The sequence below is a fragment of the Macaca thibetana genome, chromosome 4 (genome assembly GCF_024542745.1).
Source record: "Macaca thibetana thibetana isolate TM-01 chromosome 4, ASM2454274v1, whole genome shotgun sequence".
NCBI classification, from domain to species: Eukaryota; Metazoa; Chordata; class Mammalia; order Primates; family Cercopithecidae; genus Macaca; species Macaca thibetana.
In genome coordinates this window covers 133,589,985-133,603,518 of record NC_065581.1, presented here as the reverse complement: position 1 = coordinate 133,603,518, position 13,534 = coordinate 133,589,985, and the positions used below count along the sequence as shown (strand labels likewise).

Here is a 13,534-nt window from a genome sequence, read left to right as displayed (position 1 = left end):
GCCAGAGCTAGTGTGATTTTCCTAAAACTCAAGCCACTTCCCTGTGCAACAGGAAATGTCATTTTTATTAACTTGCCTATGAGATTTTCAACAATTTCACCTTCTTAGAGATTTGTAATTTAAAGATTCTGAAATTTATAATGGGCAAAAAGGCTTAATGAAAGCAAGTAGTGTTATCAATTTAAAATTCCTAACAGAGTTAGGATAAATAAACTGATATGTTTTATGTATCTAGGTACAATCAGGGGTAACAAATTTATGTAAGCCCTGTGATAAACATTAAAAATTTGCAACAGGCCAGGTGCGGTGGCTCACACCTGTAATCCCAGCACTTTGGGAGGCCAAAGTGGGTGGATCACCTTAGATCAGGAGTTCGAGACCAGCCTGGCCAACATAAGTGAAACCCTGTCCCATCTCTACTAAAAATAGAAAAATTAGCTGGGTTTGCTGGTATGTACCTGTAGTACCAGCTATTCAGGAGGCTGAGGCATGAGAATGGCTTGAACCTGGTAGGCGGAGGCTGCAGTGGGCCCAGATTGAGCCACTGACTCCAGCCTGGGTGACAGAGTGAGATTCTGTCTCAAAAAAAAAAAAAAAAAAAAAAAGTTGCAACATTTTATTAATAAAATATTTGAAATTGGTGTATAAAATTGTGTCTGTTAGGCATAAGATATTAATTAATACATAAATGTTTGCCTGACAAGGAATAAAATTAATAATTAAACAACTTGTCTCAAAAAATTAAGGATACGGCCAGACATGGTGGCTCATGCTCGTAATCCCAGCACTTTGGAAGGTCGAGGCAGGAGGATCACTGGCTCAGGAGTTTGAGACCAGCCTGGGCAACATAGTAAGACCTTGTCAGTTAAAAAAAAAAAAAATAGTAATAGTAAGGATAAAATGAAACTCTCTTCTAACTCTCCAGTATAAATTCCAATTATTTATTAAAAATAGAAGTTCTATTACTAGCAGGTTCTTATTTTCCTCTAAAACAGAGGTAATGTTATGTTGATTGCCTTTCCAACTTTCAGGGCTTAGTTAAAAAGGTAGAAGAGGCTTTTTGTGGAGTCGGAGAACTATAAACACCATGTGAAATCTTAAGAAAAAAGAGCTACTTGTTTCTTCGTGTCTTTTGGTGTCTACTCATTGGCCTCTCATTGAAGAATTAGTTACTCAGGCAGGATGGTGCATGCCTGTAATCCCACCTACTCGGGAGGCTGAGGCAGGAGGATCACTTGAGTGCAGGAGCTCGAGATCAGCCTGGGTAAAATGGCAAGACTCTGCCTCAATAGTAATTTAAAAAAAAGAATTAGTTAAGATATCCAAGTGTAGTTTACTATAGTATAAAAAGTATTATAATAGAAACTTAATATAAGTGGAATTGTGCACTATTTGTGTTTCTGTGACTGCCTTATTTCACTCAATGTCCTCAAGTTTCATTTATGTTCTTATATATTACAGAATCTAAAATAGTCAAATTCATAGAATCAGAGAGTGAAATGGTGGTTGCCGGGGGCTGGGGGAGGGAGAAATGGGGAGTTCCTAATTAATGGGCATAAAGTTTCAGTTAAGCAAGATAAATAAGCTCTGGGGATCTTCTGTACAGTATTGTATCTAGAGTCAACAGTACTTAAAAAATTGTTAACAGAGTAGATCTCATGTTAAGTATTCTTACCAAAATGAAATTAAATGAAAAAGGATTTGAATAAACATTTATAGGTTTGCAGCTTTTAATCCTCACAATAATTCTATGAGTCAGATGCCATGAGACGAAGTACAGAGGGATGCAGCACTTTGCCCGAGGGGTGCAGTTGTGAGCAGCAGAGCTAGGGTTCCCACTTGGGCGGTCTGCTTCCAGAGCACACTCCCTGTGAACACTCACTGTGCTGGACAGCACAGCCATAAATCCTGAGAGCCCATGATTTGTGGTGTTCCCTTCAGCAGTCTCTGTATTGGTCAGTTCTCACACTAATAAAGGCATACCCAAGACTGGATAATTTATAAAGAAAAGGGGTTTAATGGACTCACAGTTCCACATGGCTGGTGATGCCTCACAATCATTAGGGAAGGCGAAGGAAGAGCAAAGAGACATCTTACATGGCGGCAGGCAAGAAACAGTGTGTGCAGGGGAACTCCTCTTTATAAAACCATCAGATCTCGTGAGACTTATTCACTATCACGAGAACAGCATGGGAGAGACCCGCCCTCTTGATTCAGTTACCTTGCACCGGGTCCCTCCCACAACACGTGGGAATTACAGGAGCTACAATTTAAGATGAGACTGAGAGGGACACAGCCAAACCATATCAGTCTCTATCAAGTAAAAACTCATTTTCTTCAGAAAATTTTATTTTGGAAAACAGCTATCTATAATAACATTATTTTGTGCACATCCAATAGCTACGCATATATATCTGGCATTCTGTTTGTTTCCTAGGACTGCTGGAAAAATTACCAAAAAAGATTGAGTGAAAACAAAAATGTATTATCTCACAGTTCTGGAGATCAGAAGGCTAAAGTCAAGGTGTTGACAGCCATGCTCTTTTTGAAGGCTCTAGGGGAAAATCCTTCCTTGTCTCTCCCAGCTTCTGGTAGCTCCAGGCATTCCTTGGCACGTACTGGTATCACTCAAACCTCTGCCTCCATCTTAACAAGACTTTCTCCCCTGTGTTTGTCCTCTTCCCAAATCTCCTTCTCCTTATTAAGACACTAGTCACTGGATTTGCAGTCCACCCCTAAATCCAGGATCGTCTCATCTAGAGACTCCTAGCTACATCCGCAAAGACCTATTTCCAAATAAGTTTATATTCACAGGGATGAAAGGAATGGTTAGGACTTGGATGAAGCTTTTTTGGATCACAGTTCAACCCACTACAGACATAAAACTGCCTGCATTATTAATGACTTCTGTTAGAAAGTACTATTTCTGTGCTTTGACTGTTAATAAATTTATATTAATATGTAATAGTAATAGCCCTATTGTGCAGTATGTCATATTTTCTCTTATAGCTAGATCTAATAAGATCCATTTGTTTTGCAGCCATCAATAGAACTTCTGATAGCCAATATGATGCTTTAATTATGAGTAATTTGGTACCTATGTATGAAGAATTCAGAAGTAAGTATGTATTTAGAGTATTAATTTTAAAATAGTTAAGTGACTCCCTGAACTTCCAAACTAAACACATTTTTTTAATTGCAATTTGTTCCTGATATTAAGGTCATTTTGTTCTAATGGTTTAAATATAGGTACAGGAAGGATCCCTCACATAGATTCTTTTCAACTTTGACTTTGAGTGACTTGTTGCTAGAATTCTGATAATTTGTTTTTAACCCTTAATTTGATGACTGCCACTCACTAAAAGTAAATGAAAGGTAAATGTTCATCCCCAGAGTAATAATTAATCAGGCAACATATGTGTTCTGATTATTTTTAACACTCGCTGTCCCATAAGCAACTCAGCCGTAGGGAGAAATTTGGAGGCATATTTAACTGTAATTTCAAGACTATAACTACAACAACAAAAAGCTGTCATCAATGTAGCTGTTTATTTTTGCTTGTGAAGCCTGTTCTGGAGAATTACCCAATCACCACTGACAATGATTAAAGCAGAATTTCATGCTATTTAAATGTACTTGTCTATAATAGAAAATATTGTCACGTTCGACTGAAGTAGACATTTTAAACACTTTATTATTTTTTTTTTTAGAAATGTGGGACTACTTCCACAGTGTTCTTCTTATAAAACACGCCACAGAAAGAAATGGAGTAAATGTGGTTAGTGGACCAATATTTGATTATAATTATGATGGCCATTTTGATGCTCCAGAGGAAATTACCAAGTAAGTGTTTGACTTTTTGATTTATCAATAGGTCTCATGAGGGGAAATTCCAATATTTTAAGTAAAGTTTAATACTTTAAATATTACATAATGCATTCATAGACAAATGTTATTGTTGACTATTTTCAATCTAAATATTTTCCTAAATATTTAGGAAAAAACTTATATTGCAAAAAATTTAAATTAAGGGGCAAAGAAAACACTTCCTGGAAAAGTTTAGCAAAAATGTCATTTGGAATGCTAAATTAATGGGCAAAGATAACATGAAATTTTGTAAAGGCTAAGGAGGTAGAGAAAACTTGATGTACTATCAGTGAATATAAAACCAATCCAACAATACATGAAAAAAAAGTCAAGTAAAGACTAAGGTAAATTTTACAAGAATGGTGAAAAGTCATGTAAAGACTAAGGTAAATTTTACAAGAATAGTGAACAATTCATAAAAGCATTTCCCAGGAGACAATGTAGGTAAATTTCATGATGTAGAGAACTAGTCCTAACTAAACTTTACATTGTAGTACTAAGCCTGGTCATAACAGGTTGCTAAGAATTAGTTTTGAATTGCAGAGCACAGTAATAGAGTTTTAGAGAAGTTTCATCTACCATTTCTCTTTATTATCAAAACATATGAAGGACCAAACTAAACAACTATACTAAGCCTAGATTATGTAAAGCAATGATTTCTACCTGTACCTTCTGATAAAGTAACATTTATGACTAGTAAGTGTGTGGCCTTGTTCTATTTTTTTCACCATGTCTTTATTTCAGTGTTGAATGAATACTGAATCAATATTTCAGTATTGGCTTTATCTTTCACAATTTCTTAATTCTAATAATTCTAACTTTGACAGCATTTTACTATATGCTAGGTACTTTTTAAAGAACTCACATATACATCAGTTAAACCGCAAAGATACCCTAGTTAGGTTCCATTAGCCCCCGGTTAGGTTAAAGAAACTGAGGTTAAACAACTTATCTAAATTCTGCAACTAATAAGTGGTGAAGCCAGAATATGAACCTGGACGGCCTGGCTGAGTCCATGTTCTAAATCACAGTAATACATTTCTATTTATACCAGCTTGCGTTCCTTTGGTGGAGTCAGATTTTGCACTTAAAACTTTTGAAAACACTTTCATGTTCATTATCTGAAACCAAAGTACTGTCACATCAGTTGTATGGATTTATCCCCATGTCTACACTGTGAAGTTGGTAGCACAGAATCACATCCTTGGAAAGCTGAGGAAACTCAGTAAATGATAGAATTAGAGGATGAGTGAAAGTCCAAACATTTTGTGGAAGTGCACGGCTGGAGGTGGAATCTGGGCTCCTTCATTCTCAGCTTCTGCTGTATTAGTAAACACTACTGTGAAGTATGAAGTCAACAAAACGAGGAAATGCAGGAGGCAGAATATCATGCTCTGCTTCTTTTTTTTTTCCTTCTTTTTTTTTTGTGTAGTCTAATATTTTTTTATGTTAGAATGACCAAGCTTGGACTTCTGCTGTAATCTCTATTCTGGCTGATGGGAGTAAAAAATATGTAAGACTTTGTGGTTTTTATTTATTACTTTCTTTTACTATATTTTTACTTTGGCATTTCTTTAAAACTATATGAAGACATTTATTGACCTGGTGCAGTGTCTCATGCCTGTCATGCCAACACACTGAGAGGCTGAGGTGGGAGGATCATTTGAGCCCAGGAGTTTAAGACCAGCTTGGGCAACAAAGTGAGAAACCATCTTTATTAAAAAAAAAAAAAATCCAAAGTACCATTAGAAGTAGATATATATATATGTGTGTGTGTGTGTGTGTGTGTGTGTCTTTACATAGTTTTTTTCATATATATATTTGCATATTTATACCAGCTTGTATTCCTTTGGTGGAGTCAGATTTTGCACTTAAAACTTTGCATGTAAGTTATTTAAAAAGTACCTAGCATATAGTAAAATGCTGTCAAACTTAGAATTATATGAATTGTTATTTTACATATATATGAAAAAACTATGTAAACACACTTATCACCTTTAGAAGCAAAAGTATAATAACATCAAAACATGTTTTCAATTATGTTTTGTAAGACATATAGCGAACACTGACATTCCCATCCCAACGCACTACTTTGTGGTGCTGACCAGTTGTAAAAACAAGAGCCACACACCGGAAAACTGCCCTGGGTGGCTGGACGTCCTACCCTTTATCATCCCTCACCGACCTACCAACGTGGAAAGCTGTCCTGTGAGTACGCTTTGGGAGGGTCCAGGACATGAGAAAATGAGTCAGAGCTCTTTTGGGCTCTCATAAAAGTGACTCTAAAATGTATTTTCTTAAGTGTTTCATGGAAAAAGTTGTAATACTTCATTTTTAGGCTTTTCCTTAGACTATTGATCTCTATGTAATTAATATCAATTTAAACATATATCTGCATAGTTGAACATATGTATACCTCATGTATTTTATTTATATGTTTTATTCACATTCACTAAGAATGAAAGAGATGAAATCTTGTTAATCTCTTTTTTCTTTTTTTATTTATAACATGACAATTGTATGTATTTATGAGGTATAGTGGGATGTTTAAATGCATGCATACTTTGTATACTGATGAAATCAGGATAATTAACATATCTACTACTTCAAACGTTTATCATTTCTTTGTGGTAATAACACTCAAAGTCCTCTCTTCTAGCTGTCTTGAAATATACAATACATTGTTATTAACTACAGCCACTCTACTATGTAATAGAAACACCAGAACTTATTTTTATTCTGGTCACAAATCTTAAAGTTATTCCCAATGTTAGCATTAAATTAATGTTTCTGAATGAGTATGTACATGTAAAAATTCCATCAACTTGAGCCATGAGGTGTGAAATTGATTATACACATGCACACACAAATACACACAGTTCAAGTAACATTCTTTTTTTAAACATCATTTATTAGGCTACCTCAAAATCCTTTTTGAATCAAGGCAGATTATATGTAAGTAGTTAATTCAACTTGCATATAAATTCCTTATAGAAAAAATATGTATCCTGGAACTTAGGTTTTACTGAAGTCATTCAACAAATATATTGAGTACCTATTAAGCACACAGTATCATGATAGAAACTCTTTAGAATGCACAAAGGAGGAACACATTGTCCCTGCTTTTAAAGAGTTCATATACAACTTCCATTTATATATGAGATATAGACACACAATTTAGTCAGTCAACAATGCAAGAATTATTCTAAAAACTAAAAAATAAAAGAGGTTGCAAAGTTGGGATCAACTGACAATGTTAAAAGGATTTAATATTTGAAATTAAAATCACATTTGGCTGGAATGATCAATAAAGATTTCATAAAATAAAGTGTAAGTAGGGCTGTGCCCGAAGGATGGATAGAATTTGAGTATATTGAGAAGACTACAAAGAGTCTTCCATGGAGGGTGGGTATGAAGAATGAAGAGGATTTAGTAACTGATTGGATACAAGAGCCCCCACCCCAAAAGGAAACTTAAAGATGAATCAGATTTGAATGTTGGTAATTAGGAAAAAGGCAGAAAGAGGAAAGTTAGGAATAAGAACTTTTTGGTTGGTAGATAGGATAAGCTAAAGCTAGGCATTTTAAATTTGTGGAAATGGGTATTGATGTGGAAAGTCCCATAGGCAATTAGAGCCTGAGAATTAAAGCTTGGCATCTAGGCCAATTGGGATTCATCTATATCTTTCAGGTGTTCAACACTGTTCAACACATGAGTGCCTTCACCATGCTGTGCACTATAGAAGGTACTCACAATTAGAAATCCAGGAAAACATTAGAAGAAAGAGATAAGTGATGTAAGAGAGGGACAGATAAACTGCTATAGTAGGATTTCAGAGGAGAATGATTTCCTGACAGGGAGGGTAACATTTCAGTTGGGTCATGCAGATACGATTTTACTTGAGTGTTTAAATTGTTTATCGAAGGTGGCCAAGTTTAGAGGCTGAATAGTGAGCCACTCACTATTCTTAAAATGAGGAAGAAGAGTTTCTAAACAGGAAACTATCAGGATATGTTGTTGAACTGAATCCCTTCCTACTTTTCCTGTCAGCATTTTATTTGGTTGAGACAAGGGTAAGCCATTATTCTTTACTTCCTCTTCCAATGACAGACATCAATGACTGATATGGTGTGGTACTCTACCATGAAATCCGGATTAAACTGTTCATTCTTACAGAGGTTCTAGGTAGACATAATGGAGTGATTACAATGAGTACACAAAGAAAAAAACATTTGCTATCCCTGGTCTGGGCCCTTTTGACCTTCTATTAGGACTCTTGAAAATGAATCTTAAGTAGATTTGTGGTCTCCTCTTCTCTTCTCATCTGTCAGTGTGCACTACTACCAACTTACTCATCTTAAAATTTAGTCTATATTTTGTCATAGCCTCTCACCCCAAAATTTTTGATTATGCTGAACAATAACAACAAAATACAAAGGAGCAAACAAAAACAACTTCCAGCCTGTACTTAAGTCTCTTCACAATTTACCCTCAGTTGACCTTACAGGCTAATGTTCCAGGCCAACTGGAGCCCTTGAAATTACTTGAGCACATCTTGAGTTTGCTTACCTCCTCACTGTTGCCTATGTTCTTCTATATAATTCTCTTTTTTCATCTGCTAAAAATTCCACCTGGGAGTCAAGGTAAAGTGCAAATAATATGAAGCTTTCCTTGATTATTCAAAGTAGAAGTGATCTCTCCAAATTAATAGAGCATCATCTTTATTGAATAGGACATCATCAGTAATAAATTGGACATATCCAAGATTTTGAGGAATTTGCAGTATACTAATAAGAATGTGACATCTATACAGATAATTATGAGACAAAATGCAATGAGTATAAAGCAAACTTAAGCCAAGCTATGATTATAAAAGAGTTTGCAAAGTTAATAAGAGTAGCTGTCAATTAGATATGGGTAAGGAAAAGGCAAGATGAGAGAGAGGCAAAGATGACTAAAAATCCAGGGCATGACTAACCAGGAAATGTATACGACAGATAATCTTTTGTTTTGAGAAGGATGGATTTGCTCTTGGTGGTCTTCAGTTTGACAGACTAGTTGAATATTTAGGAGGATATATGAGAAATAGTATAAAATAGAACTTAAATACATGGATTTTGGAGTTGGACATCCTGGGTTCAGTGAATGACTTGGTTTCTTTGGGTAAGTATGTTAGTTTCCTCATCTGTTATATCTAATAAGGATAAAATATTCACCTTCTTTTATGAAGTTTGTAAAGATAAAAGAAAATAATCTGTATAAAACCCTAAGACTTCCCAATATAAAAAAAGGTGGCTATTACAAAGGAATCATATCTTATGATAAAGTTACATTCTAAAGTCAATAGAGGCCAGGCGCAGTAGCTCACACCTATAATCACAGCACTTTGGGAGGCCGAGGCAGGCACATCACCTGAGGTCAGGATGTCGAGACCAGCCTGGCCAACATGGTGAGACCGCGTCTCTACTAAAAATACAAAAATTAGGCCAGGTGTGATGGTGCATGCCTGTCATTCCAGCTACTCGGGAGGCTGAGGCAGGAGAATTTATTGAAACTGGGAAGTAGAGGTTGCAGTGAGTGGAGATCGTACCACTGCACTCCAGCCTGGCCAACAGAACAAGACTCTGTCTTAAAATAAAATAAAATAAAGTAGTCAATAGAGAGTGAAATTGGATCTCCTACATGCAAATCATCCAGAAAGTATAGTACATTCACAAACTGTTTCTTAGTAAGTCTAAACCAGCCAATATTTCCAATAGTATTTGGATAGGTAATTGTGCTTTGATGCACCTGATAAAATAGATGGCTTGCTTTAAGCATTGCATTGTATGAAAACTCTGTACTTCAAGTATTTGAATTACACAATGTACAGAAGTACTCCCACTATTAAGAGGTTAGAGGGAACTGAGATCAAGCTATAGGAATGATAGATTCACAATTTTATCCCACACTTGGTGTAAGGAATTAGATCATATTTTCTTATTTATTTTGTCCTTTCCTTGTTCCTTTCATCTTTTCTTCCCTCCTTTTTCCTTTTCCCTCCTCCTGTCATCTTTGTACTGTTAAATTTCTGTCAGATAAATGAGAATGTAGCCATGAGTTCAAGTGACTTTCCTTGTAAGTTACTCAGCAGATATGGAAAATACAGATATGAAACTTGGAGGAGAAATCAGAACTGCAGATCTAGATTTGGGATTAAATCATGGGTGTGAAATACAATTGCCAAAGGGGAGAAAGTGGAAAGAAAAGATCCCAAATCAAATTGAGGAAAATGTCTATGCTTCCAGGAAGTATAGTCATCTGAGGAAACAGAAGGTATTATCAAACAAGTAAACAGTACAATTATGGATAACAAAGGAGGAACTTCAGAAGCCTGGGGTAGTTAACTAATTGAAAAGTCTGAGGACACCCCATTCAGTGAGGTCGTCATTGACAAAGTAGTTGCATTAGCATGATAGCAGCAATCACTGGACTGTAGTGGCTAAGGAGAGAGAATAAGAATGTGGACAGGACAGAAAAATGCTGAAATCAATATTGTCTCAAAAAATGAGTTGTACTTTTGGGATATACAATACACTTAATTCTGTAACAGGTCATTTGTACACACACACACACGTACCCCCCTCTGCACACATATATTAATATCAAAGTATATTCAAATATAGCTCATAAAACTGTGTAGCCTCTTCTGTTGGCATGGACTGGTGCAGCAAGGGCAGTTGTCTACAGCTGGCTTCTGTTCAGATTAGTTGGTGCCAGCGACTTACTCAGTGTTAAATAAGTATCGTCTCTGCATAAGTATAGTTTTGTGCTATGCTTTGTGGTCATTTCCCTGCAAATTTAAAAGAGGGAAGACCGTCAGGTGCTGGGTAAACATTTAGTTGGATGGATGCCGAATAAGTCAGGAGAGAGTAGAGTCATATAAACCAAATGCGAGAAAACGTTATGGAAAAAAGTGATCAAAGATATTAGGTGCTACTGAAATGGGCAATAGTAAAGGCAGAATAGAAAGACTTTGAATTAGACTCCCATTGAAAGAATGAACTCAAACTAACATAGTGAATTTTTTTTTTTTTTTTTTTTTTTTTTTTTTTTTTTAATATTAGCTCGCTTTGTGAATCTGACACAAGTGCTTTAGAGGTTAGGAACAAAAAGTATTTCCTCTTACACTTCCTCTGGCTCAGATAGTGGCTATCTGTATTAAGCCTGCATACTTAAACAAGTAAACCACTGCGTCGAAGTCAAATGAGAATCATGAAAATACAGTAATCTGATTAAACAAACTTTGAAACTTTCTTATTATGTGAAAAGTTAACTGAACTTTAGCAATATCATAAGAATACCAGAAAATTATTCTTTATAATAAAGAATAAAGAATGTGATAGAAACCCATGTTTCTAAATTATTGAACTAACTTTCATATTGTAAAAAAAATTAAAAATAAAACGGTCGAGAAATAACTGAAAAGATGCACAAATATAACAATAGTCAGCATAATAAAATAAAAATGGCATAAAACACTGTTTTACACCCATGGTTTGGCAAAGATGTGGGGAAACGGGAATTATCTTTCACTGCCTATTGAACTGTAAATTGGTATGAAGACTTTGAGGAGTGCTGGGTTTAATATCTGATAAAGTTAAAATTTAATGTACTCGGTGGCGCGTAGTGGCTCATGCCTGGAATCCCAGCACTTTGGGAGGCCAAGACAGGTGGATCACCTGAGATCAGGAGTTTAAGACTAGCCTGGCCAACATGGTGAAACTCCATCTCTACTAAAAATATTAAAAAATTAGCTAGATGTGGTGGTGGGTGCCTGTAATCCCAGCTACTTGGGAGGCTGAGGCTGGAGAATTGCTTGAACCTAGGAGGTGGAGGTTGCAGTGAACTGAGATCACGCCATTGCACTCCAGCCTGGGTGACAGAGTGACAATGTCAAAAAAAAAAAAAAAATTGAATGTACTCTATGGCCCAGCAATTTTATTAATATATCCTAGAAACTCATGCTCTTGAACACAGGAGACATATACCAAGTTATTTATTATAGCATTATTTATAATAAAAATTTTATCAACATGTAATGAAAATTTTAATTGTGCTGCATTTAAATGAGGAAATATCAAACCACAGCTAAGAACAAGTCACTTAACAAGACCTAGATATATCACTATAGATTACAAACATTAATACCGAATAAAAAAATTTGTAGAATACCACTTATAATATTAACATAAGTTTAAAAACTCATCAATAGTACATATTGTATAGTGATGTACAGTAAAAGTTTGAAAAAACAGACTGGGATTCACCCTGATATAAGGATGTTTAGTTCTGAACAGAGGAGCACTGGGGACTTAACTTCATCTGCAATATTTAATTTCATTAAAAAATTTATATCTGAAATAAACAAAAAATGGATAAATTTTGACTACTGTGTTCTATGTTAGTTATGGTATACTTTGTGCTTTTCTTTTTATTTTAAAAACTAAATTTAGCTGTATCAAATTAAGATTTAAGGAGGTAAATATCATCGGCAAAAAGACAACTTCTAAGCAATAAAAATATTTCTGTTCATGAAAAGTACCACCTTGTGAAAAAGAAAGTGTTGTGCTTTTCTTTTTCAGGAAGGTAAACCGGAAGCTCTTTGGGTTGAAGGAAGATTTACAGCTCACATTGCCCGGGTCCGTGATGTAGAGCTTCTCACTGGGCTTGACTTCTATCAGGATAAAGCGCAGCCTGTCTCTGAAATTTTGCAGCTAAAGACATATTTACCAACATTTGAAACCACTATTTAACTTAATAATGTCTACTTAATGTATAATTTACTGTATAAAGTAATTTTGGAAAAATGTAAATGATTTTTTCTGGAGAATTATAAAATAAAGTTTTCTATTTTTCCTTAAGTCCTCTAAAAGCCATAATTTTTATCATTCCCTTTTCTCTTTTTCATTTCTATGAATATGTATTATATTAAAGTTATATTTTTCACACAGATGATGCTATCTTACACCTTCCCTTTTTTGTTGGATTTTTAAACTCTAATCTCATGACAGATTATACCTTCCTTATTACATGTTTTATCTCAGAATCTTTGAATATATTTTTCTGCCCAGAATTATCTAAACAAAAGGGAGAACAAAAGAAGTATGTCTCACTTGGGAACTGAATCAGCTCTAAATCAGTTTTGTTGTAAAACTTTTTGTATTTGATTGGCAATACTGATTAAAATTTAAAATGCACAGAACTTTTACGCTGTAATTTCACCTGTAAAAACTGTCCCAACAGATGTGCTTGACACAAATGCATGAAAATGACATCTTTTATGATAGCAAAACACAGAAAACAACCTAAAAGACTGGTTAAGCAAATTATGAAATTTGTTTAAGCAAATATTGTTCCACCTCTATAAAGACAGAAGTAGATCTATATATATCTTGAATGTATCACTATTGTTAAGTGAGAAAGCAAGTGGTAGAACAATGTATGTAGTCTACTGTCATTTTTCAGGGGTCAGCAAACTTTTCTGTAAGGGACTAGATGGTAAATTTTTTAGACTATACAATCTCTGTTACAACTACTTACTCTGCTGTGGCATCAAGAAAGCAGCCATAGATAATACAAAAAAAAAATAAGAGTTGTTGTTCTATTAGTCTGCTTTCACAGGCTA

General features: G+C 35.1%; 1 protein-coding gene across 3 annotated transcripts in view; it reads left to right on the top strand.

Moving 5' to 3' along the window:
- Positions 1–13,111, top strand: part of ENPP3 (ectonucleotide pyrophosphatase/phosphodiesterase 3) — a 99,836-nt gene extending 86,725 nt beyond the window's left edge. For all 3 annotated transcript variants that reach the window (XM_050786298.1, XM_050786297.1, XM_050786296.1), the window contains exons 23-26: positions 3,041–3,118; positions 3,711–3,843; positions 5,919–6,075; positions 12,492–13,111. In XM_050786298.1, coding sequence (XP_050642255.1) covers positions 3,041–3,118; positions 3,711–3,843; positions 5,919–6,075; positions 12,492–12,662 — 539 coding nt within the window. In that variant the 3' untranslated portion in view covers positions 12,663–13,111. The remainder of the gene's footprint in view (positions 1–3,040; positions 3,119–3,710; positions 3,844–5,918; positions 6,076–12,491) is intronic.
- The last annotated feature ends 423 nt before the right edge of the window (positions 13,112–13,534 follow it).